This window comes from Schistocerca serialis, chromosome 1 (assembly GCF_023864345.2).
Source record: "Schistocerca serialis cubense isolate TAMUIC-IGC-003099 chromosome 1, iqSchSeri2.2, whole genome shotgun sequence".
Classification (NCBI taxonomy): Eukaryota; Metazoa; Arthropoda; class Insecta; order Orthoptera; family Acrididae; genus Schistocerca; species Schistocerca serialis.
Window position 1 is genome coordinate 341927977 of NC_064638.1, and position 23133 is coordinate 341951109.

Sequence of the window (23133 nt, forward strand, 5' to 3'; positions counted from 1 at the left end):
CGGAAGTCAAGGAAAATGGCATCTACCTGGGAGCCTGTATCTAATATTTTCTGGGTCTCATGAACAAATAAAGTGAGTTGGGTCTCACATGATTGCTGTTTCCGGAATCCATGTTGACCCCTACAGAGTAGATTCTGGGTTTTCAGGAATGACATGATACGCGAGCAAAAAACATGTTCTAAAATTTTACAACAGATTGATGTCAGAGATATAGGCCTATAGTTTTGTGCATCTGCTTGATGACCCTTCTTGAAAACTGAAACTACCTGTGCTCTTTTCCAATCATTTGAAACCTTCTGTCCCTCTAGAGACTTGCGGTACATGGCTGTTAGAAGGGGGGCAAGTTCTTTCGCGTACTCTGTGTAGAATTGAATTGGTATATATGAAGTGCATATTGGGCCTGATGATGGTATTATTGAGATGCCAAAGCTGGTTGTCTAAATTAAATAACTTCTCAAAACGTATGGTTGTTTGGAAACCTTCTCTGGTAAATATTTGACCATCATCTGTCCCATGTCTACAATGGATCAACAGAGAAAATTATTCTAAGTCCAGTTTTAAACATCTACAGGATGTACTGTGTGTTTCAGATAGAGCATCCTACACTGAGCATAAATCAGCACTTGTATAGTGAAGTTTTCTGAAAACACTTCATCATCTGCTTTCAGAAACTTGCTGGACTTGTATTCTAAAGGTGTGCAAAGAGAAGTTTAATGGGGGCAGAAAAGCTTAGATCTATGTCTATGAAAAATGTATGACAACAGGACATCTCAAATTCTTTCAAGTACCATCTACCTTCTTAGAATCTAAGTTTTGCAACTGATTTATGCAACTTAAAGTGTTTTTTGATATTTAAGTGAATGTTTTCATCCCTGCTAAAAAATCTATTTTTTTTACTTTAATGGTTTTGTATGAAAGGAAAGGAAAAAGTTCAAATCATATCTGCTCCACAGTCAGTGATTTCTGGGCTGTTTATAATTTGAAGCTATCATGACATTTTTAGTGACCTAATTTCTATAACACACTATGATTATCATGAAGCATTGATGACAGATAATTGACCACCCAGTGCAAACAACTCACAGAGATCTATACCTTCATTTACATACATACTCGCCAAATCACTATGAAATGCACACATCTGTTGAAGAAAGCCCTAAGATGCTCACATTCCATTTGACAGCACCACAAATGCACTCAGCAGTGAGGCACATAAAGAGCCAGGCAAGTATTCTTGTTTTCTTGGAGCATGCAATTAATTACACTGACATACGAGGTGTGGCTAGAAAAAAACCGGACTAGTACTGGTGAAACAATAAAACGAATGCAATAAGGCTGAAAGTCGCGTGGCCTGTCACGTGACTCTCGCTCCGCCTACTGCTAGAGTTTCATCTGCCTCCTCCACTCAGTCTGCCCGTGGCGTCTGTTTTAAGTAGTTGACGTTTTGTCTGTGCGTCGGAAAATGTTGAGTGTACAGAAAGAACAGCGTGTTAACATCAAATTTTGTTTCAAACTAGGAAAATCTGCAAGTGAAACGTTTGTAATGTTACAACAAGTGTACGGCGATGATTGTTTATCGCGAACACAAGTGTTTGAGTGGTTTAAACGATTTAAAGATGGCCGCGAAGACACCAGTGATGACACTCGCACTGGCAGACCATTGTCAGCAAAAACTGATCCAAACATTGAAAAAATCGGTAAATTTGTTCGACAAGATCGCCGTTTGACAATCAGAGCAGTGTCTGAGTTAACAGGAGTTGACAAGGAAAGTGTTAGGCAGATTCTTCATGAAAGTTTCAACATGAACAAAGTGTGTTCAAAAATGGTTCCAAAGTGTCTCACAATTGAACAGAAGGAACGCCGAAGAATGATTTGTTCTGACATCTTGGAAAACATTGAAAGTGATCCCACCTTTTTACAAAATGTTATTACTTGCGATGAATCGTGGTTTTTTACTTATGATCCCGAAACTATACGCCAATCAATGCATTGGAAAACTCCTGGTTCTCCACGACAAAAAAAAGCACGAATGTCAAAATCGAAATTCAAGGCAATGATGATTGTTTTTTTTGACATCAAAGGGATTGTGCACATTGATTGGGTACCAGAGGGACAAACAGTGAATCAGCATTACTACATTAGCGTCCTGGCTACCCTACGTGAGCGAGTACGGAGAAAACGGAACGATTTGTGGAGAAAAAAGTCATGGATCCTTCACCAAGACAATGCCCCAGCTCACAGTGAGTTGTCAGTAAAGACATTTTTGGCAAAACACAACATTCCCATCTTAGATCATCCACCCTACTCACCTGATTTGGCCCCCTGTGACTTTTTTCTTTTCCCTAAAGTCAAGTCAGCTTTGAAAGGAACTAGATTTGAGACTGTTGAAGCAGTAAAGGAAAAAGCGACGGAAGTAATGTATGGACTTACCAAAAATGATCTGCAGCATTGCTATGAACAGTGGAAAATTCGTATGGAGCGGTGTAGAGACCGAGGAGGAGAGTACATTGAAGGAGATAACATGAAATTGTAAATAAATGTTTTTTCCAGCATCAGTCCGTTTTTTTTCTAGCCGCACCTCGTATTTAGAGTGCTTGGAATGCTTCATAGATGGGCTGAACATAGATAATTTATTCTGTAGGAGAACAAAGGAGCATTCATGATCTTGCAGCAGGTTTCATTATAGTTCCTGTGTAAATAAGAAAGACAGATGAACCATTTCAACCTGCACCTGCACTTACCTTTAATACATCCTGTTAGAAATAGGTATGCATCACAAAATGTGCTTTCCAATTCTTTTTTCCCTCTCAGTTTTGGTACCACCTGTCTGTCTGGCTTATTTTATGTTTAGTTGATATAATGGTGACATTTCTGCGTTATTGCTGAGCTATGTACCATGTGCCAGAGAGTTGGCAAAAGTACAAAAGTTGGTCAGTAGCTGTTGTATCACATAGAAATGAGATGTTTCTAGATGTTAAGAGTGAACACATGTTGTCCATTATTGAATTTCAGGTGATCTGTTGCATTTTGCTCAATGTGTACACTGTTAAATTCAAAGCTAATTGCTACTGCACCACTGTTACCCGCACATTTTTTACTATGGCAGTTATCGTGATGAGGTGGTTTTGAACAAATAAAGATGTGATAACAGATGCCTGACTTTGCAGTCTGTGGAGAATAGAGATGGAGTGACTTGTGTTTGGCCATAATGATCAGTTTTTGATTAATGCCCTGAGATCTCATGTGACTCTTATTTAGTTAGTTGGTGAACAATACATGTGTGTGTGTGTGTGTGTTTGTGCACATGCATTTTGAAGGTTACATATGCTTACACATGAGTATGCAGACTAATTTAGTTAATTAGTTATTTGTAGTAAACTCTAATCTTAATTTTTTTGTCAATGAAATCTTATCCAAAACACTAAATGAACTTTGATCCATTTTTCCACAGAACAAGAACTGTGGGTTCTTCAAGTGTCAGCTGCAGAAAAAGATCAGATAGGAATTCCTAATGTCAAGTTGGTAGCCAACATACATGGTAATGAACCATCTGGACGAGAAATTATTTTGCAGCTTATAAAGGTATGTAAAAGATAATGCTGCCATGCCTATACCTGCATCCGCAAATAGTGGGAATAACTTTACAAAGTTAATTTAAATCTGTAACAACTCTGTCTTATAGTAATAATTCAAACATTCTGGATCGTAATCATTATTTTCTTCAGTCATATACATACATACACATATTAATCCTTGTTCCATAGATCATGAATACGACATTTCATAATGATGTGGAACGTGTCACTTTAACATAAGTTATGCGCCTATGTCACAATCATCTGCCTGTACCCTAAAGCTGTTTAGATTCTTATTCAGAGATGTTTGAAATTATAGCTGTCTTTCCTTTTATTATTCAGTGCTTAAGTCTTTCTTGTAATTTATCAACTGAGCTACATGAAATATAGATCTGATTCATAGAGATCATTCACTTTATTTTATGTAGAATATGTTCACCTGTTACAGTCACAGTTTTACTTCTAGTCCCTCACAAGGAATTTGCATGAAAGGCTTTAAAAAGTTAATGTGGTGAAAGAAAAAGAAGTGTGTTGCATCCTGGTAGAGGCCTACACAATTTTTAACCCTTGCCTGATGTTAAGTACTCACACAGTGCTAATCTGTAAACAATACTGGTTAATAAAATATCCAAACATTGCCTAAATTTCATAAATTTTTGTCCTAAACAAAGCCAATTTCTTTGTAAGAATACAGTATCAGTATTTGAATCATCTAAGCAAGTAAACTGGCCGAAGATTTTCCGTTTGTGTTATGAATAATATTATGTGTCCCACACGACTGATTATCAGCTATAGTGTTGGGTTAGTAACATTTTTCTATAATTTTAATAAACACAACAGATATACATAACAGAGACTTTAGTAATCAATAATATATTCTTCTTCACTATTCACAACAATCTGCCAATTCTGGAGTAACTTTTCGATTCTGTGGCTGTGGAAATTGTATGGTTTTGAGGTGAAGAACTTGTCAAGCCATATTTGGAGTGCATTTTCATGAAGAAAGGAAGTTCTTTCAAGGTTGCCTGTTAGAGAATGGAAAAGGTAAAAATCTGGGGGTGCAATACCAGGTGAAAAAAATGGATGTGGAATGACTTCCCAACCCAAGTCTTGTGTAGTGCTTTTTGTCAGTCTAGCAGAATGCAGGCGGGAGTAGCATCACTTCACACAGCTTTCCTAGTTATTGATCTAGGATTGTGTCTGTAATACATCTCAGTTGTTGACATCTCGGAGAAGCAGTTTGTAGTCTGCCACCAGATGCATAAAATTATCTTTTGTGCATGCATGCAGATCTTTGTAGGGAAAGTTGCTGCTTTGTTTGCACTCAACCATTTCTTTCTTTTTTATTATGTTAGCATAAAGACACCATTTCTTATCACCAGTAATGATAAAGGATGGGAATGGTTGGTGTTGTTCAAAAACCAATTGATGACAAACAAGCATAGATGGCCACCTGCTGGTTTATGTGATTTTTGTTTAGAGCAAGCAGTACTTATACACCAGATTTTTGGACCTTGCCCATTGCCTGCAAATGTATCATGATTATGGAATGATTGCAGTTCATTGCAGTTGCCAGTTCTCAAGTGCAATGATGTGGAACATTGTGAATTAATTCATTTAAACAGTCTTCATCAGACCCCAAAGGTCTTCCTTGATGTGGAGAGTCACTAATGTCAAAACGATCCTCTTTAACATGAGAAAACCATTTTCTTGCACACGCTGTGCCCACTGGTATTATTACCATACAAGGCACAAATGTTTTGGGATGCTTCTGCTGCTGTCACCCCTATTGAACTGCTGCTGTCACCCCTATTGAACTCAAACAAAAGAATATGTCAGAAATGTTCTGATTTCACCACTTGGCACTCCATTTTCTAACATACACAGCTCCATTCACTATCTCCAAATGACAAAATGACAACATGTAAACTCAAATAGCAACAGTGAACTACAAATAAAAGTGACAATTGATAAATAAACCCATAGCAACCAGAATGCCAACATGCAAAACAAAAGCAGTATGAACTTATGCACCAACCTAATATAACTGTACCATACTACCTAAAACTGTCCGTATGGGTCTACAAAAGTAAACAAATAGTCAAAAATGTAGAGACCATGTTTATCAGAAATGTACCACCCAAATCAAAAGGAAAGAGGGTGGGTAATTCATATACTGCTCTAAATGGCAATTGAAAATGAGAAAAATTAGTATAATGCTGAGAAAAGTAAATTAAGGTTGGCCTAAAAAAAATAAGTTACATAACTTTTTGTTAAGAGAAATGGGCTTCAAGTGTACATCAGGATTATTACATTTAATGCAAAAGTGGTATCAGATAAAGCGAAGAGTGAATCATTTATTTTCTTGCAAGTTTCATTGAGCCCAATGCTATTAGATTTGTCAAGATATTGAAAAACTGAGTGTTTTTACAATAATTTATGGAAACAGTAGAGCACAATATGATAGTCATAATAAAACTCAAATCAACTAGTGCTATGTAAAAAAAAAATTAAATAAATAAAAATAAATCTTCCACTAAATGGGACATCTCAGTTGCACAACAACTCCACACATACATACTTATTTATGATAAAAAATCACTAATTGAGTAGTATGGCTTTTGTAAGAAGTATTCTTCCAATTTGCTCTCAAATTTTGTTTACATGAAGAGAAAGAATTTTGATTTCTCTAGGTAGAGTATTGAAAACTTGCATGCCACACTAATTCACTCCCTTTTCCACATACGTAAAATTTGTCTGGTGTTAATAATATCGACTATTGATTTTGAAAAATAGAGTTGTTTTTATCAAAGAAACATACAATGGTGAATATATACTTAGATATCATTGTAAAAACCTGCATTTTCTGGAACAGGTTCCTGAAAGAGTGTCTTGGAAGAAAACTAATCATAATGTGTCTAACTCTCTCTGAGTTCCAAATATTTATTGCCAGGATCTTATACCCCAAAAGATGATGCTGGAAGGCAATAGTACATGGAAATATCTAGAGTAAGCATCTCTGATGGCATCCTTATTTGTGGATGATGCAGTTATGCATAAGGCAAGAGCTGCAGAATCAAGTTTTTTTCCAATTTAATTTCCTATCAGTGTACAGAACTAAGAACTTTGAAGATGCCACTTGCTGTATTTACTGTCCATTACATTTTATATTTATGCTCTGTAGTTCTCTCTGTGTCACGGGAAATTGTACCGTTAAGTAATGGGGGATTATTATTATTTTGCATCCAGAGGGTCCTTTACAGCTAAACCAATTAAGGATATCATTAAGTACACTGCCAGTAGAAGTTTTTAGGAATTTTCTTGCTGTTTTGTCCACTAGGACAAAATTCACCCTCTTTTGCAAAGAGGGTGAATTTGATCACTCCATTTATTCTACAAGTGGCAGAGGACAAAAACTCTACAAATTAGAATGTAATGTCGCATGTTATTTAGAACAGTATAGAAGAAAATATTGGTGAACTTAATGTTTCCTTCTTTTATCAATTTCATTCCACAGCTACTGCTCAGTACATATGGAAATGATGATAGAATTACATGGCTGTTAGATAATACCAGAATACATTTCCTGCCTACAATGAACCCTGATGGTTTTGATAAGGCAGAAGAAGGAAAATGTGGTGATGGCCGAGGAAGGTAAGTGTCTTTTGTGTGTAAGTTTACCATTCTGGATAATAAAACACTTTCTTCAGATTAAGTGATCCTCTCTGCTAAACTGTCTCACTGGAACATAAACTGTAATAATAGTAATAATAATAAAAGCAATTTATTGGTGTTAATTATTGCTGTATGAGGTAATGAAGTTTTGTTTTACAACAATTATTTACACTCTTTGCACTCTGTAGTTTTAAAAATATATGGCCTGTCACACAAGCTGTTCCCCTTCAAGCATTCCTGCCAAGTATTTTTTTGTCAACCTGACTGTAACTGTTATTGGTTCTCAACTGGTCTACTCTCAGTTCAAGCCTGTACTGGTATAATACTATCTAAAGTTATTTTTCTATGGCTTTCTTCACACAGACACCTTTAAAAAATATCAAACAGCATTTATCATTTTACTTTTGTAAAAAGATTCAACTCATTGAGTTATTTGTTCTCTAGTGAACAGCAGAAACTTTGCAGCTAATGTTCAGCATATCTAATGTTCAGTGTATCTCTTGTTGGAGAGCTGTAAGCAACTTGGTTGATATGTTCCTCTACATCAGCATCAACATACAGATTCAGAAAACCACTGTGCAGTGGAAGACTGAGGGCACTTACCATTGTATCACATGTTAGATAGCATTTCTTCCCATGCATGGAATGAAGGAAGAATGTCTCTGTGTATGCTGTAAATAGTCTAATCTTGTCTTCATAGTCTCTGTGGGAGCATTAAACAGAGGGCTGTAGTATATTCATATATTGTTCACTTAATACTGGTCCTTCAAACTTTGTAAATAGGCTTTCACAGGATAATTAGCATCCAACTTCAAGAATCTGCCAATTCACTTTTTCTAGCATTTCTGTGATGCTGTCCCTCAGTGAAACAAACCTATGACAGTTTTTGTTGCACGTCTGTATATGCAGGGTGTTAGAGTATACATGTAAATATTTTTATTTGTGACTAAGGACAGAGTATTAAATGACATTACATCAGTATTTACTTCATTTACAGACTAACAATTATAGCTATAGGTGTAGTATGCTTTTAGGTTGGTTAGTACCTCCAAGTACATGCAGCAAGCACAAGTCATCAATGCTTGTTTTCCCCTGGGCAGTAGGTCAGGTCTTGAAGTGTGGATGCAAAATGGGTAATCTGTACTGACAAGTATGGTGCACTTAGGGGTTGCAGTTATGACCATGCAGAAAACATGAGGTGATGAAAAAACTGAGCTGATGTAAGTGATGGGATAACGATATGCACATATGTAGATGACAGTGGTGTCACATATACAAGGTATAAAAGGGCAGCGCATTGGCAGAGCTGTCATTTACACTCAGGTGATTCATGTGAAAAGGTTTCTAATGTAATTATGGCTACACAACAGGAACATATAGACTTTGAAAGCAGAATTGCAGGTGGAGTTAGATACATGGGGCAATCCATTTTGGAAATTCAATATTCTGAAATCCATAGTGTCAAGAGTGTGCCAAGAATACTGCACTTCAGGCATTACCTCTTACCATGGACAAGGCAGTGCCCAACGATGTTCATTTAACAACCGAGAGCAGCAGTGTTTGCATAGAGTTGTGGGTGTTAACAGACAAGCAACATTGCATGAAATAACCACAGAAATCAATGTGGGATGCATGACAAAAGTATCTGTTAGGATATTGTGGTGAAATATGGTGTTAATGGGCTATTGCATCAGACAATTGACATGAGTGTCTTTGCTAAAAGCACAACATTGCCTGCAACACCTCTCCTGCGCTCATGACCATATCGGTTGCACCCTAGATGACTGGAAAACAATTGTCTGATCAGATCAGTCCCAAGTTCAGTTGGTAAGAGCTGAGGGTAGTGTTCAAGTATGGCACAGACTCCATGAAGCCATGGACCTATGTTGTCAACAAGGTACTGTGCAAGCTGGTTTGCAGCCAAACTATAATTGCATTTTTTGTGGATGACAATGCTCCAAGTCACTGGCCACAGTTGTTCACAACTGGTTTGAAGAACATTCTGGACAGTTCAAGTGAATGATTTGATCACCCACATTGCCTGACATGAATCCCATCAAGCATTTATGAGACATAATCGAGAGGTTAGTTCATGCACAAAATTGTGCACCGGCAACATTTTCACAAAATTTACGATGGCTACTGAGGCAGCTTGGCTCAATATTTCTACAGGAGTCTTTCAACAACATGTTGAGTCCATGCTACATCAAGTTACTGCAGTATGCTGGGCAGAAGGAAATCTGACATGATATTGGGAAGTATCCCATGACTTTTGTCATCTCAGTGTAAATTAAGTGATGTGTTTGCAGGAAGAGTGTTAGATGCAGAGAAAAAGCAACTAATGCACTATAGCAGGTACAATAGAGGTACCAACAATCACATTATCTGCACTTATACTCCTAACACCCTGTATGTTCAATATCCTCAGTCCTATGTGGTATGGGTCCCATGAACTTGATCAGTCTTCTAACATGGGACCAATAAATCTTTAGTAAACATTCATCTTTGTAGACTGACTACATTTCCCTGATGCCATGCCAATGGACTGAAGTCTGCTACATGCTCTTTACCTATAACTGAACCTATCTGAGCAATCCATTTCATATCCCCACAAATCGTTACACTCAGGTGTCTGTATTATTTGACTGATTCCAAAGAGCATTGACCTTATAGTCATACAATACAATATTTTGTTAAGTGCAAAATTTTACATTTCTGACATTTAAAAAAAAGTTGCTTGTTTTTACACCACTTGAAAATCTTATCAAGTTCCAGCTGAATATTTTTGTAGCTTTTCTCAGACAATACAACATTATATAAAACTGCATCATCAGCAAAAAGACTGAGATTACCATAATATACATCATGAACAATTGGGTTCCAAAACACTTATCTGTGTCACACCAGTAAATCTGTTGACAAGTCTCCATCTAAAACAAAATACTGTGTCTTCACTATGAAGAAATCCTAAAACCATTCACAAATTTTGTTTGAAATCTCATATAGTCCTACTTTTGTTAATGAGCATTGCTATGGTGCTTACATACATACATACATTAATCCTTGTTCCATAGATCTTGAATATGACATTTCAAAATGATGTGAAACGTGTCACTTTAACATAAGTTTTCTTGACACAAAATAATTAATTAATTAATTTTTTACAGTTACTACGTCATATCTAAGAATTCATCTATTGAGTAGAAGGAGGTGTCATTCAGAAAGTCTTTTAATTTGCTTTTAAATGTTGGTTGGCTATCTGTCAGGCTTTTAATACTATTTGGCAAATGACTAAAGATTTTTGTGTCAGCATAATTCACCCCTTTCTGTGCCAAAGTGAGATTTAATCCAGAATAGTGAATACCATCCTTACTTCTAGTGTTGTAGCTACACACTTCGCTGTTATTTTTGAAATGGGATGGGTTATTAATGACAAAGTTCATAAGTGAATATATGTATTGTGAAGGTACTGTGAATATCCCACGTTCCTTAAATAAATGTCTGGAAGGTGATCTTGGGTGGACTCCAGCTATTATTCTGATTACACGCTTTTGTGCAATGAATACTTTCTCTCTTAACGACGAATTGCCCCAAAATATGATGCCATATGAAAGCAGTGAATGAAAATAGGCAAAGTAGGCTAATTTACTGATATGTTTATCACCAAAATTTGCAATAACCCTAATAGCATAAGTAGCTGAATCTAACCATTTCAGCAGATCATCAATGTGTTTCTTCCAATTCAGTTTCTCATCAATGCACACACCCAAAAATTTTGAGTATTCTGCCTTAGCAACAGACTTCCATTCATTGTCTATATTTATCAATGGTCTTATGCCATTTACTGTACAGAATTGTATAAACTGTGATTTTTAAAAATTTAGTGAGAGTACATTTGTAGAGAACCACTTAATAATTTTCTGAAAGACATTATTTGCAATTTCCTCAGCTGATTCATGCTTCTTGAGTGTGATTACTATACTTGTATCATCAACAAAAAGAACTAACTTAGCATCATGAATAGAGAGTGGCAAGTCGTTAATATATATTAAGAACAATAAGGACCCAAGACTGAACCCTGTGGGACACCATTCTTGATACCTCCCCAGTTAGAGGACTCTGCTGGTTTTTGTAGACTACCTGTACTGTTAATTTCAACCTTCTGCATAAGTCACTTATGCTTGGTCAAATGCATTTTGGAAGTCAATAAATACTACGTGTATCTGGTTGTATTGATTCATGGATTTTAGGAGCTCATGCGAGAAAAGCATGACTAATGTTTATGGTGTCCATTCTAGTTTGCATGAAGATCATTCAGTTTGAAATATCTAAGTATGTTTGCGCTCAGAATACCTAATAAAGATTTTACAACAGATGGACACTGGTGAGGTTAGATGATAGTTTTGTGATCATTTCTGTTACCTTTCATGTGGATATTGATGTAGAGTTACTGGGCACAGTTTTTTTGTTCAAGGGATCTACATGATACTATGTTTAAGAGTAGCTTCTCCAGGACATCCCACATAGTTCTGAGTTGCCTGTTTTGTGTCATAAGTGACTTATTTTTCTTTGAAACTTTTTAACAATCCATGAGGTGTAAAAACATATCAATTATATTTCAATAAATTTACATGTTATGCAGTAGTATAAGTCTTAGCTACCATTTCTGAAATCCATCCAGAATAGCTTCTCCCCTGTGGTCATTTTCGATCCATTGAGGCCTGCTATATTAGATCAAAAATTAAACCACCCTCTACCATCAAATCCATTATGAATCATATATAACTGCTTTGTTACTGAAAAATGGTTACTGTTGATAGTGGATTTCATACTTCAATTACATAAACCATCAAATGTCTTATACATTTAAACATGCTATATAAATCAATTTCCACATGTTACTAGAGTCAATTGCTCTTGTGTTTCTGGTGACAATTTGAAATTAGCATTATCTCCCTGTCTCTCAAAAATGCTACTGGTCTGCATGCAACTTTTATTGTAAGGGGCCTACTTCTAATCGAATTTCAATAAGATGTAACAATCATGGAAATAATATGCTAATCATAACTGTTTTGGTGACCGAGCGAGGTGGCGCAGTGGTTAGACACTGGACTCGCATTCGGGAGGACGCCGGTTCAATCCCGCATCCGGCCATCCTGATTTAGGTTTTCCGTGATTTCCCTAAATCACTCCTGGAAAATGCCAGGATGGTTCCTTTCAAAGGGCACGGCTGACTTCCTTCCCCATCCTTCCCTAATACGATGAGACCGATGACCTCGCTGTCTGGTCTCCTTCCCCAAAACCAACTGTTTTGGTGAATAATACAATACTCAAGTACTTCTGCAATTTCTAAACACATTCAGCTCTTTAGCCATTGAATAATTATGAACTGGATCACCTCAAAATGTTGTCGTCAGCCATGATGATGAAACAGTACTTATGTTAACTGTTGGCACATATATCATGAAATTTAGTACATTGTGACAATATATACCTCAACAACAAATATCATGAAAAGCTCAGATTATTTATTCTGAAATAAGTTTATTCAGCTGTACAGTTCATATTTTAACTCCCACATTGACATATATTTCTTGCTGTGTGTTTGTTGATTGAACTGTCTGTGGAGTACTGCTATTTCCTAGTGTCCAATGGGCACAATATTTTGGTGTTCAGGCATGTCACCATCAGCAGTGCATTGGTGAATTGATCTCCTGAGGGCACACATTCAAATTAAATACCTCTCCCCCCACAAGCCATGTCATAGAGAGTTTGCCCCTGAAAGTGTATGGCCAAGGAGGTTAACAGTGGCAGCCCATGTGGGGGTAGTTACTCCATCTGTCCTGGCCACTAGAATTTTGTGTTTGCTGATTATCTTCTTCATTAGATCTAATGCTGGTTCCTGGGCAGGCCTTGCTGTGATTGCATCTGCAGTCCCTATTGATAAGGCTGCTTCTAGTGGGTTTTTCAATGATATTTCTAATGGCAATGTCCCAGTGTCTGGAAGTGTGCCCTAAAATCCTGGTAGGTTCTTAATTTTTTTTATGAGTTTCAGACAAACAGTATTCTGAGACTGCCAACATTTGCGATATACTAGTTCAGTGTGACACTGACGAAGTCTATTGCATATAACAATGCTGAATGACTAATAAAGAATCTGAATCTGAACTATTTGTCCGATATATGTCTTGCCACATTGGCAAGGAATCTGTCACACTGTGGCCTTCTACAAACCAAGGTATCTTTACCAATTCCAGTAACCTCTATGTTTTGTTGGGTGGTTAAAAGCAGTTCTTACTCAGTGTTTTTCTGAGTACCCTTCTATGGAAATTTACCATTCCTTGATGTCATGGTTGAGACAATAGCTGGAGGCATCCTGTGTCACAGTGTGTATTAGAAGAAAATGCACATTGACCTGCTCTTGCATCATACAGATGCCACCACCCTGCACAGAGGAACAGAGTGCTGAAAACACTAGTGCAGTGTGTACATAAACTCAGGGAACACTTTCAATTATTTATTGAACAAGAAGAAAACATTGTACAGATATCATACATATGTAATTTTGAAGAGAAACCATGAAAGTTTCTTTCATGTATACCACTACAGCATAGTTTGGTAATTTGCCGATAGTCAGTGCTAGTCACAAATGCGGTGAGTTCAGGTGCAGAGTGATCTTTCTGTGTGTTGGAGTTCGACAAAAACAAGTGTGCTACAGCTGTTCAATGAATGTTTAGAACCAAGTACGGTAAGAAGCCACTAACAAGGAAGGCCATTTACCACTGGCACAAAAAATTCGTTACGACAGGTTGCTTGTGCCTGGCAAAGAGAAGCAGATATCCCAGTGTGAGTGATGTGAATGTGGAGTATGCATGAGAGACATTCATAAAGAGTACATAGAAATTAGAGCGTTATTGCATCCCATGAACTCGAAATGGCTCCAATGACAGTGTGGAATATCTTGCAACAGAAGCTATCTATGAAACCATTCAAATTGGAGCTAGGGAACAAGCTCAATGATGACGGCAAAGACAAGCATTTTGAGTTTTGTTCACAGTTGCAACAATTGCAAGAGGATGGGGATGGCATTATTGATCATTTAATTTTTAGTGCCAAAACCACTTTTCACGCTAATGGGAAAGTGAACAGGCATAACTGTCGAATCTGGGGTGCAAAGCATCCACATGAATTCATTGAATTTGAACGTGATTCCTCAAAGGTAAATGTTTTTTGTGCCTTGTCGCATCGAAAACTGTATGGGCCATTATTCTTTGTCAAGAGCACTGTCTCTGGATGTTTCTACTTGGACATGTTGTAGCAATGGCTGATGCCTCAAATGCAATCAGACTCTCCATTCATCTTTCAGCAGGATGGGGCTTCACCCCATATTCATCGTGAAGTTCATGGGTACCTGAAAATGGAGCTGCTGCATCGATGGATTGGCTGTGCTGCAGAAGGGGACAGCTGTTTCAAGAAATGGCCTACCCGATCACTAGATCTCACTCCATGTGACTTTTTCAGTGGGGACACATTAAAGATCTTGTGTATGTATCACATCTACCAAGTGATGTAACAGAGCTCCTGGAGAGAATATGGGAAGCGACTGCCACAGTCGACGATGCCACTCTGGAATGCATATGGCAAGAACTCAATTACTGCATTGATATCTGCCAGGTCACTCATGGTTCACATATTGAATGTTTGTATAAAAAAAACTTTCAGAGTTTCTCTTCAAAACACAATTTGTATGACATTGTACAGTGTTTAGTTCTTGTGCAATAAATAATTGAAAGTATTCCCAGACTTTATGTACACCCTGTACACAGATTGTGCACCATCTCAGATGCAGAAAGTGTTTCTGAGAACTTGAAGACCTCAGAACTGTATGCTAAAAAGTGATTACCTGGAGTGGCTTCTGTGCCCCTCCACTACAATGCAACCTGTGGAGATGGGTGAGGTCACAGAGAAAGAGGTAGCTACTGCCTCTTCACTATACACCAGCATGCTGTTGGAAAAATTGGGTGCACACTGAAAAAGCACCAAGTAAGAAGTCTTTTACCTACCCAATAAAACACAGGCATTATTGGGGAGCATCAAAGATGATCTCTGTGGAAGGCTGGTGTATATCAGACTCCAAGCCAATGTGGCAAGACTTGTACCAAGAAAATAGTGTGCATCATCAAAGACTGATTCTGTGAAATCCAGTGGCACACCCAACTAATGTATCCTGACAATCTGATGGTCACAGAGCACTATTTGTCCAAGACTCATGCACTGTCATATGAACGTTCCAGGATTTTAGTATCAACTTCCAAATCCTGAGGCAGCATCACTAGAGAGGCCATCAAAATACATGCCAGGGACAATCTCATCAACTGTGACTGAAGCTAGAATCCCAGTAAGGCTTGGGGACCAGCACTTCGCTTAATTAAGAAGACACTCAGCAAGCACAACATTCTGGCAGCCAGTGTGGACAGAGTAACAACACTCATACTACAACAAAAAGTGCACCCTTCCAGGCATTACTGGCCGCAGGCTCTGATGCAGTCACCTTCTTGCCCTCCTTCAGGTGTAGAATACATAGGGAATGGCTTGTAGGATGGGAGACATAAGTTGATGTATGCCCCTGGGAGGTCAGTTCATCAGCAGTAGTGAACAACAGCCACAACATTTCAGCAATATGCTGAACAACAGCCACAACATTTCAGCAATATGCTGAAATGTTGTGGCTGTTGTTCACTACTCTTACGGGGTGAGAGGATTCACATTTTTACACAGCCTGGCACTGACTGATTAAAAAATACTGAAAATAACATCAGGCAACATAGTTTGTGTCTAGTTTACTGCTTGGCTCAGACTGTTCATTTTTATAGTAGGACACGAACTAACTGTGGCTCTGTAGATCACACATTTTTATAGATGGGAGTATGATTAAAGCAATAAATTGATTTACTTATTTTGAAGATTAACATAAAAAATAGCAAAATCAAGGACACAATAAGCAAAGAAGCTGACTAATTACAGCTGCATAACTAGAAAAAAGGCAAATTAATAGGTACTACTTTGTGAGTATAATTTCTATTTACACAGTGATAGTTTCAAGAAAGTGATATTTTTCAAACTGAATAATTAATTAACTAACAAGATGCTGTAGCTAAAGTAGCCATTTTTGGAATCAAATACTTGAAAATAGGGTACTGAATTTTGGAAATAAGCACTACTTATAATTAGAATTTTATAGATTACTAAAATTTTTAGTATGAGTAACTTTTGAAACATAAAGCTTTTGGGAAAAAAGTAAAACATTTGTTGAAAAGACAAGAATGAAGGTTTTGAAATGAGCTATGCTACTTCAGCAATAAATAGCTTTTTTCTCACTGAAAATTTGAACTTCACACACTTTGTATGAACAATAAACATGAACATTCTTTTAAATAAAACATTTCTGTAATAAGCAAATATACTGTTGTCATCAGTGGTCTAAATCTATCCTGTGTGTAGTAAACTTTAATGAAATAAGGCAAGACTAAGAAATTACCTGTTTTGTGTAACTGTCACACAAGTGCTCTTAACAAAATGGGATAAGAAGAATTAACGTCAGTGGTGGTATGACAACAAAAATAGTATAGTCCTACCTTACTCATGGAAAAGGAGGAGCAGATTAGTGTTTAACATTCTATCAACAACAACATTGTTAGAGACAGCATTAACTCAGATTAGAGAGGGATGGACAAGGAAAGCGGCCATGTGCTTTAGAAGGAACCATCCTGACATTAACCTTAAGCAATTTAGGTAAATCGTGCAAAACCTAAATCAGGATGACTGGACACATAGTTGAACTGTTGTCCTCCCAAATGTCAGTCCGTTACATACTCATTGTATGTTGCCATATTTTAATACTGATGCCCAACTGGAAACCTGAGAGCCTTTCATCAGTTTCAATAGTATTTAATGTATTCATTGTTCTTATAATTTTGATGGCATCAGGGTAATATGATGTGCAACTGTTACTTACAGTTGAGAGTTTCAGTTTGCAGTTTACTGATTTTCTCAGTTAACACTGATATTACACTTCCCGGATATCATTATTACAGTCAATGCCAATATATTTCTAGGAGGAAAAGTTCTGATATAGCTTCAATTCTTATTAAAACAGGACCAACAAGAAAGATGTAGACCTCAACAGAAATTTCCCAGATGCATTCCGAAAAAACACACATCCAAGACAACCAGAGACTACAGCTATTATAAACTGGCTGGAACGTATACCATTTGTGTTATCTGCTTCCCTCCATGCTGGAGCTCTTGTGGCAAATTATCCATATGACAACACACCTGAAGACAGTAAGTTTACCATATAATTTCTTTCTTTGCATCAATGATTTGTTTTTTTGACAGTCCAATTTCACTCTCTACAAATAAAAAAAGTATAATCAGAAAATAAGTTTCTTACTGTTATAACATTGTTATTGTGTAATACACATATGACAGGTAAGTACATCTAGACAGGTGAGTCCAGTATTGTTGTCTCCATAACTTCATGAATACCAAACCATTCATACAACACTAATAAATTTTTCAAACATTTTGTTAACAACTTTAGATCACATTCCAGTGAAGGAAATCATGCTCTTTTACTAGTATGTGTAATTGTGTTCAGTGCACTGGGACTGTACTCAACAAATAGTATTTGAGACACCTGGTACCTAGATTTATAGTCATCTAGCATAAATATTGGGCTTGATGTCACACTTGTGTGACACTTCAGTTATAGAGAATGAATGTGTTTAATTGAAGACTTTGGTGCCATGCAGCAACTGCTGGAGAAGACAACATAATAGTAGGAGTTGACACCCTAAAATACTGTGACAAATGCAGAATGTGTTATCCTGCCTATTATTACCTACAATTCCTAGAGTTCTGTAGAATCAAGTTACACAAAACAACAATTTTTGTGGACCTTGTGGCAGCTTGCAACATATCCCATACTGAAACTTCCTGGCAGATTAAAACTGTATGGTAGACCGAGACTCAAACTCAGAAACTCTGTCTTCCAAAGGCTACCCAATCAGGACTCACAAGGAGTGTGTGGATGGGTCATCAGTTGTGCTTGGGTAGCTCATCCAGTAGAGCATTCGCCCACGAAAGGCAAAGAAACCAAGTTCGAGCCTCAGTTTGGCACACAGTTTTAATCTGTCAGGAAACGTCGTATCAGTGTACACTCTGCTGCAGAGTGAACATTTCATTCTGTATCCCATCCTAATTATGAACTGTTACAGAGCAAGATCCATGCATCATCTCTAGAGCCCCAGACAATCTCAGTGGCATAAAAGAATACAGTATCTCACAACCAAAGGAAGCTTGAGACGGTTTCCTCAGGAGACAAGTGCTTTTCATTTCATTTTTTCAGGGTAAATAACTTGTAATTTGACATTTCTTGACAGATAATGTGTACTAACATGGATGAAAAGTGAAGGAGACCTAGTCTTCTCACAAGAGGTATCATCCTTCTGTATGGCAGTGGAAGACTTCATTTGTAAACAGAAATTTTCACATTCATGATTATAAACCTGCAAACTCGAGCAGTTGAAATGGAAAGAGAAATTTTAAAAAGAAACTGTAGGCATTATAATGGGACCCTTTTTTTCTCTAGTAACAGTGGGGATCTTCATGCAGCGTAATGAAAAACAAACGTTAGGAAGTGTTAAAATGCAACTTTGTGCTCTGTAGATTCAGCCTAGATTCAGTTGTGTCCCTTACACATTTCCCATGCAGAGAATATAATTTACACATGTTCAATGACTTCTTAAACAGCATCCACCTGAAAATGATCTTTTATCATTCAGATATATACAGATTTCTAAGCTGAGTTCTGTTTCACATTTTCACTTACATGCCCATCTGCTCCTGAAACTCTCAATTAAATAGTGAAAAGTTATCTTTACTGATTCAGTTGTTTGTGTTCAACCCAGCCTTTCCCAATATCTTATTAATGTTTACATTACAAATTTATTGAGAGCTCATATTTATTGATTTTTCTACATACCGTCAGTCCAGGCTGTCAGTCCTTCTCGCAACCTTTTTATCTCCATTTCAAGACTACTTTTATCATTGATTTTAACTTCCCAAAGCATGTTCAAACAGTGCCAATTTCTATAGAAAGTGTAGTCACAATCTGTCCTCAGGTTCTATTATCCAACACTGTTCTGTCATGCTGAAGGTCTGACAAACCAATTTAGTATTGTCCACAATCACACAGTATTTTGGAAACATTAGGAGCTCAGTGGCATTTACAAAATACCACGCAAAACTGAACTACATTATGTTAGGCATATCTGCATATGATAGAATGACACCAGATTGAAGTATCATATACAGGAAAAGCAATGCTAGCTGTATAAGTTCTCAAAATGCACATAAAATGTATTTGCTGAAACTACTACCATAATGAGGCTTAATGATTTCTGGGTTATTGAAATAAAAGAAGCTATTAAGACCATAATCTCTTGTAACACTTACAAGAAAGATGTTTCAGGCACAACATGGTACCTGACAATCATGTGGGATGGCAGATGCAACATGAAAATATGGCTTAATATGATGTCAAAGTGAGCACCAGTGATGTCACTGCTATATAAGAATGAGACTATCCATTATATAGAGTGCGTTCCATAAGTAATGCAACCAATTTTTTACTGATGCAACGGTACACCACAGCATGTTGTAACTGGCAGGGCTAAGTGGAGGCGGGTGTTAGCTTCGAAACACTCTTTATCTCATTTGGCTGCAAGCTTCTGGAGAGTCAGGCCGTGCATTTCCGTCAACCCTGTTAAGTAACACGGCACAATGGATCATTCTGTAGAGCAATGGTACACTATCAAATTTTGCGTTAAACTTGGGAAGTCTGCCACCAAAACATTTCCATTATTTCGGAATCACTTTGGGTCTGATTGCTTGTCTAAATCATAAGTTTTCTGATGGCACAAGTCATTCATGGAGGGCCGAGAGGAGATCACTGACTAACCTCCCAGTGGACAGCCATCAACCACTCGAGTCAACAAAAATGTGACGCGTGTGCACTATTGTTAGAACTCTGACAGACAGCTGAGCCTTCTATTGATAGCACAAACTCTAAACATGTGAAAAACAACCATTTTCTGCATTGTGACGGAAGATTTTAGCATGAGAAAGGTGTGTGCCAACTCGTCCGAAAAGTGTTGACCGATGAAACAAGCATATGTGAGTGCTTCGGTGCCGAGAAATGTTGGAAATGTGTGAAAATGATCCTCAGTTTTTAAACTCAGTTATCACTGGTGATGAATGGTGGATTTTTGAGTATGTCCCTGAGACAAAAAGGCAGAGTTCAGAGTGGCACACCCCATTGTCGCCTCATCCCAAGAAGGCATGCATGAGCAAGTCCAGGATCAAAACCATGCTCATTGTCTTCTTTGGCATCAGAGGCACTGTCCACCATGAATTCGTACCTACTGGGACTACAGTGAACTCAGCTTTCTACTTGGAAGTGCTCAAAAGACTGACTCGCAGTGCCGAAACGACATCAAGGACCCGTGGAAGTTCACCACGACAATGCGCCGAGTCACAGTGCCTTCATTGTCAATGACTTCCTGGCCAGGACAAGACCCCATTGGTTCCCCAGCCTTCCTGCAGTCCTGACCTGGCTCCCACTGACTTTTTTTTGTTTCCTCGGTTAAAAGGAGTCATGAAAGGAAAACATCAGGACACGATTGAAAGCATCCAGGCACATGTTACATCACTGCTAAAGGACATTCCAGAAAAGGCATTCCAGGATGCCTTCCAGGCATGGAAACACCACCTGCAGAAGTGTATCAATGCAAGAGGGTGCTATTTTGAAAATTTTTGGTTATTTGTGTGAATGTATTCAATAAATGACTTTTTATGAATTTGGTCGCATTACTTGTGGAACATACCCTGTAATAAAAGTTGATTTGGTGAAGCAGATGATAAAAGTTGTAGAATGTGTTTTGAACATTTATTCAAATAGTGCATAAATCAGGGATGGCATTTGGCAAGATGATTGTACAAAACATTCTACAACAACCACCAAATTGGTCAGTAGAAGTGACTGTTACTACCAGAGGATTGATCCAAGATTTTCCTCATTTCTCTGGTTTGACCCATTGCTATGTAACTATGGCAACTGGACTTCATTTGTAACTCTATGACTTGATGCTCCACTGTGTTGTGCCCCCTGTAGTTTGAGTAGGTACCAACTTCTGGATAGGACATTTCTTCAATCTTGTAATTTCATAATTCTTTTTCCTCTCTGATAGCCCAGAAAATGGTAGATCTTGTCGACTAGTGCATCTGGTTTCACAGATATAATATATACATACCCTCCTATGATGCAGCATGTTCTTTAGAGTCTAATACAACTACTCTGCCCTGTAAAATTGGATGCATTTTCAGCTAGACTTGATAGGTCTTGTTTGTCTGAGACAAATAGTAAACAATATTGCAATTAATGGGGGGCAGTATGTGAATTGGGTGTCATTGTAGGAATTGGGATGGATGTCAGGCAGGTGAGTTTCACTTATGTTCACAGTGTACTGGGTGCTCAGACTGTCTGTTTCTGTAGCTTGATAAGAGCTGTGCAACGAAGCAACACAGAAATATTGGAGGTTCTATTACAACTATATTCTTATAAGGCTCACATTCGCCATAACTACAAAACAGCAGTGAAATTGTCACTATGACAAGAAAATGATTGATTTCCCAAGAATGGCCTGACAATTAAGTAACCAGTATTTGCTAAAGCTACAGTGTTCCTCTCTGCATTTGATGATTCTAAATCTGTGGTTTAGCAAAATTACAACCAATCATTTCCAGGAGTACTTGAAAATTCTCTGATGAATTAAAATTCAGTACCCCCCTCCCTTGCTCCTTACGGATTACTACAATGATGGATAGCGTGAATCATTTCTCCTTGTAGTACCATATTATATTTAAAAATATTTTCAAATTGTAACTGAACGTTGACAACAAAGTTCATAGGAGAGTAAATAAACTGTGAGATTGTTGTCAGTATGCCTGAATGTTTGAAGAGTTACCTGCAAGAGGTTCTGATGTGGACACCACGTGTTATCCTTACTACCTACTTCTTTGCTACATAAACTTTTTCTCCTCGATGATGAGCTACCTTAGAATATGATACCACAAGACATTATTGAATGAAATAGGGAAAGTAACTCAAATTTTTGACATTTTCATCTCCAAAACTCTGATACCTACTTAATGCAAAAGTTGCAGAGCTTACACTTTTATGAAGATCTGTAACATCTGACTTCCAGTTCAGATTCTTTCCATATAAACACATAACAATTTAGAATATTCTGTTTAATTTATTGATTTACCCACATATATCTAAATTCAGTGACACTCAATTTGGTAACAGCCAGTTATTTATTTTCGAGAAAATATAATTTACATTTTCAAGTGTTGCAGTTACTCAAATAGGAAAGTTGCCATTCACCATATAGCGGAGATGCTGAGTCGCAGAGAGGCACCACAAAAAGACTCTCACAATTAAAACTTTCGGGCACTGGCCTTCATCAACAATAGACACAGATATGCACACACATAAACGCACTCATGCAAGCACAACTCACACACATGACTGCCGTCTCAGGCAACTGAAGCCACACTGCAGTGTCATTTCATTTGCCTGAGACTCCAGTTGTGTGTGAGAGTTGCATATGCATGAGTGTGTGTATTTGTGTGTGTATGTTTGTCTATTGTTGACCAAGGCCAATGTTTTGCCTATCTGTGACTCGGCATCTCCACTATATGGTGAGTGGCAACTGTTCTTCTCACAATATTGTTACATTCCATCTTGGATTTCCCA

At 37.6% G+C, this 23133-nt stretch overlaps 1 protein-coding gene across 1 annotated transcript in view; it reads left to right on the plus strand.

Moving 5' to 3' along the window:
- LOC126470066 (carboxypeptidase D-like) overlaps positions 1-23133 on the plus strand; it is a 149500-nt gene that overhangs the window by 104858 nt on the left and 21509 nt on the right. The window contains exons 3-5 of the mRNA XM_050097575.1: positions 3452-3582; positions 7093-7229; positions 17407-17594. Of these exons, the coding sequence (XP_049953532.1) occupies positions 3452-3582; positions 7093-7229; positions 17407-17594 (456 nt within the window). The remainder of the gene's footprint in view (positions 1-3451; positions 3583-7092; positions 7230-17406; positions 17595-23133) is intronic.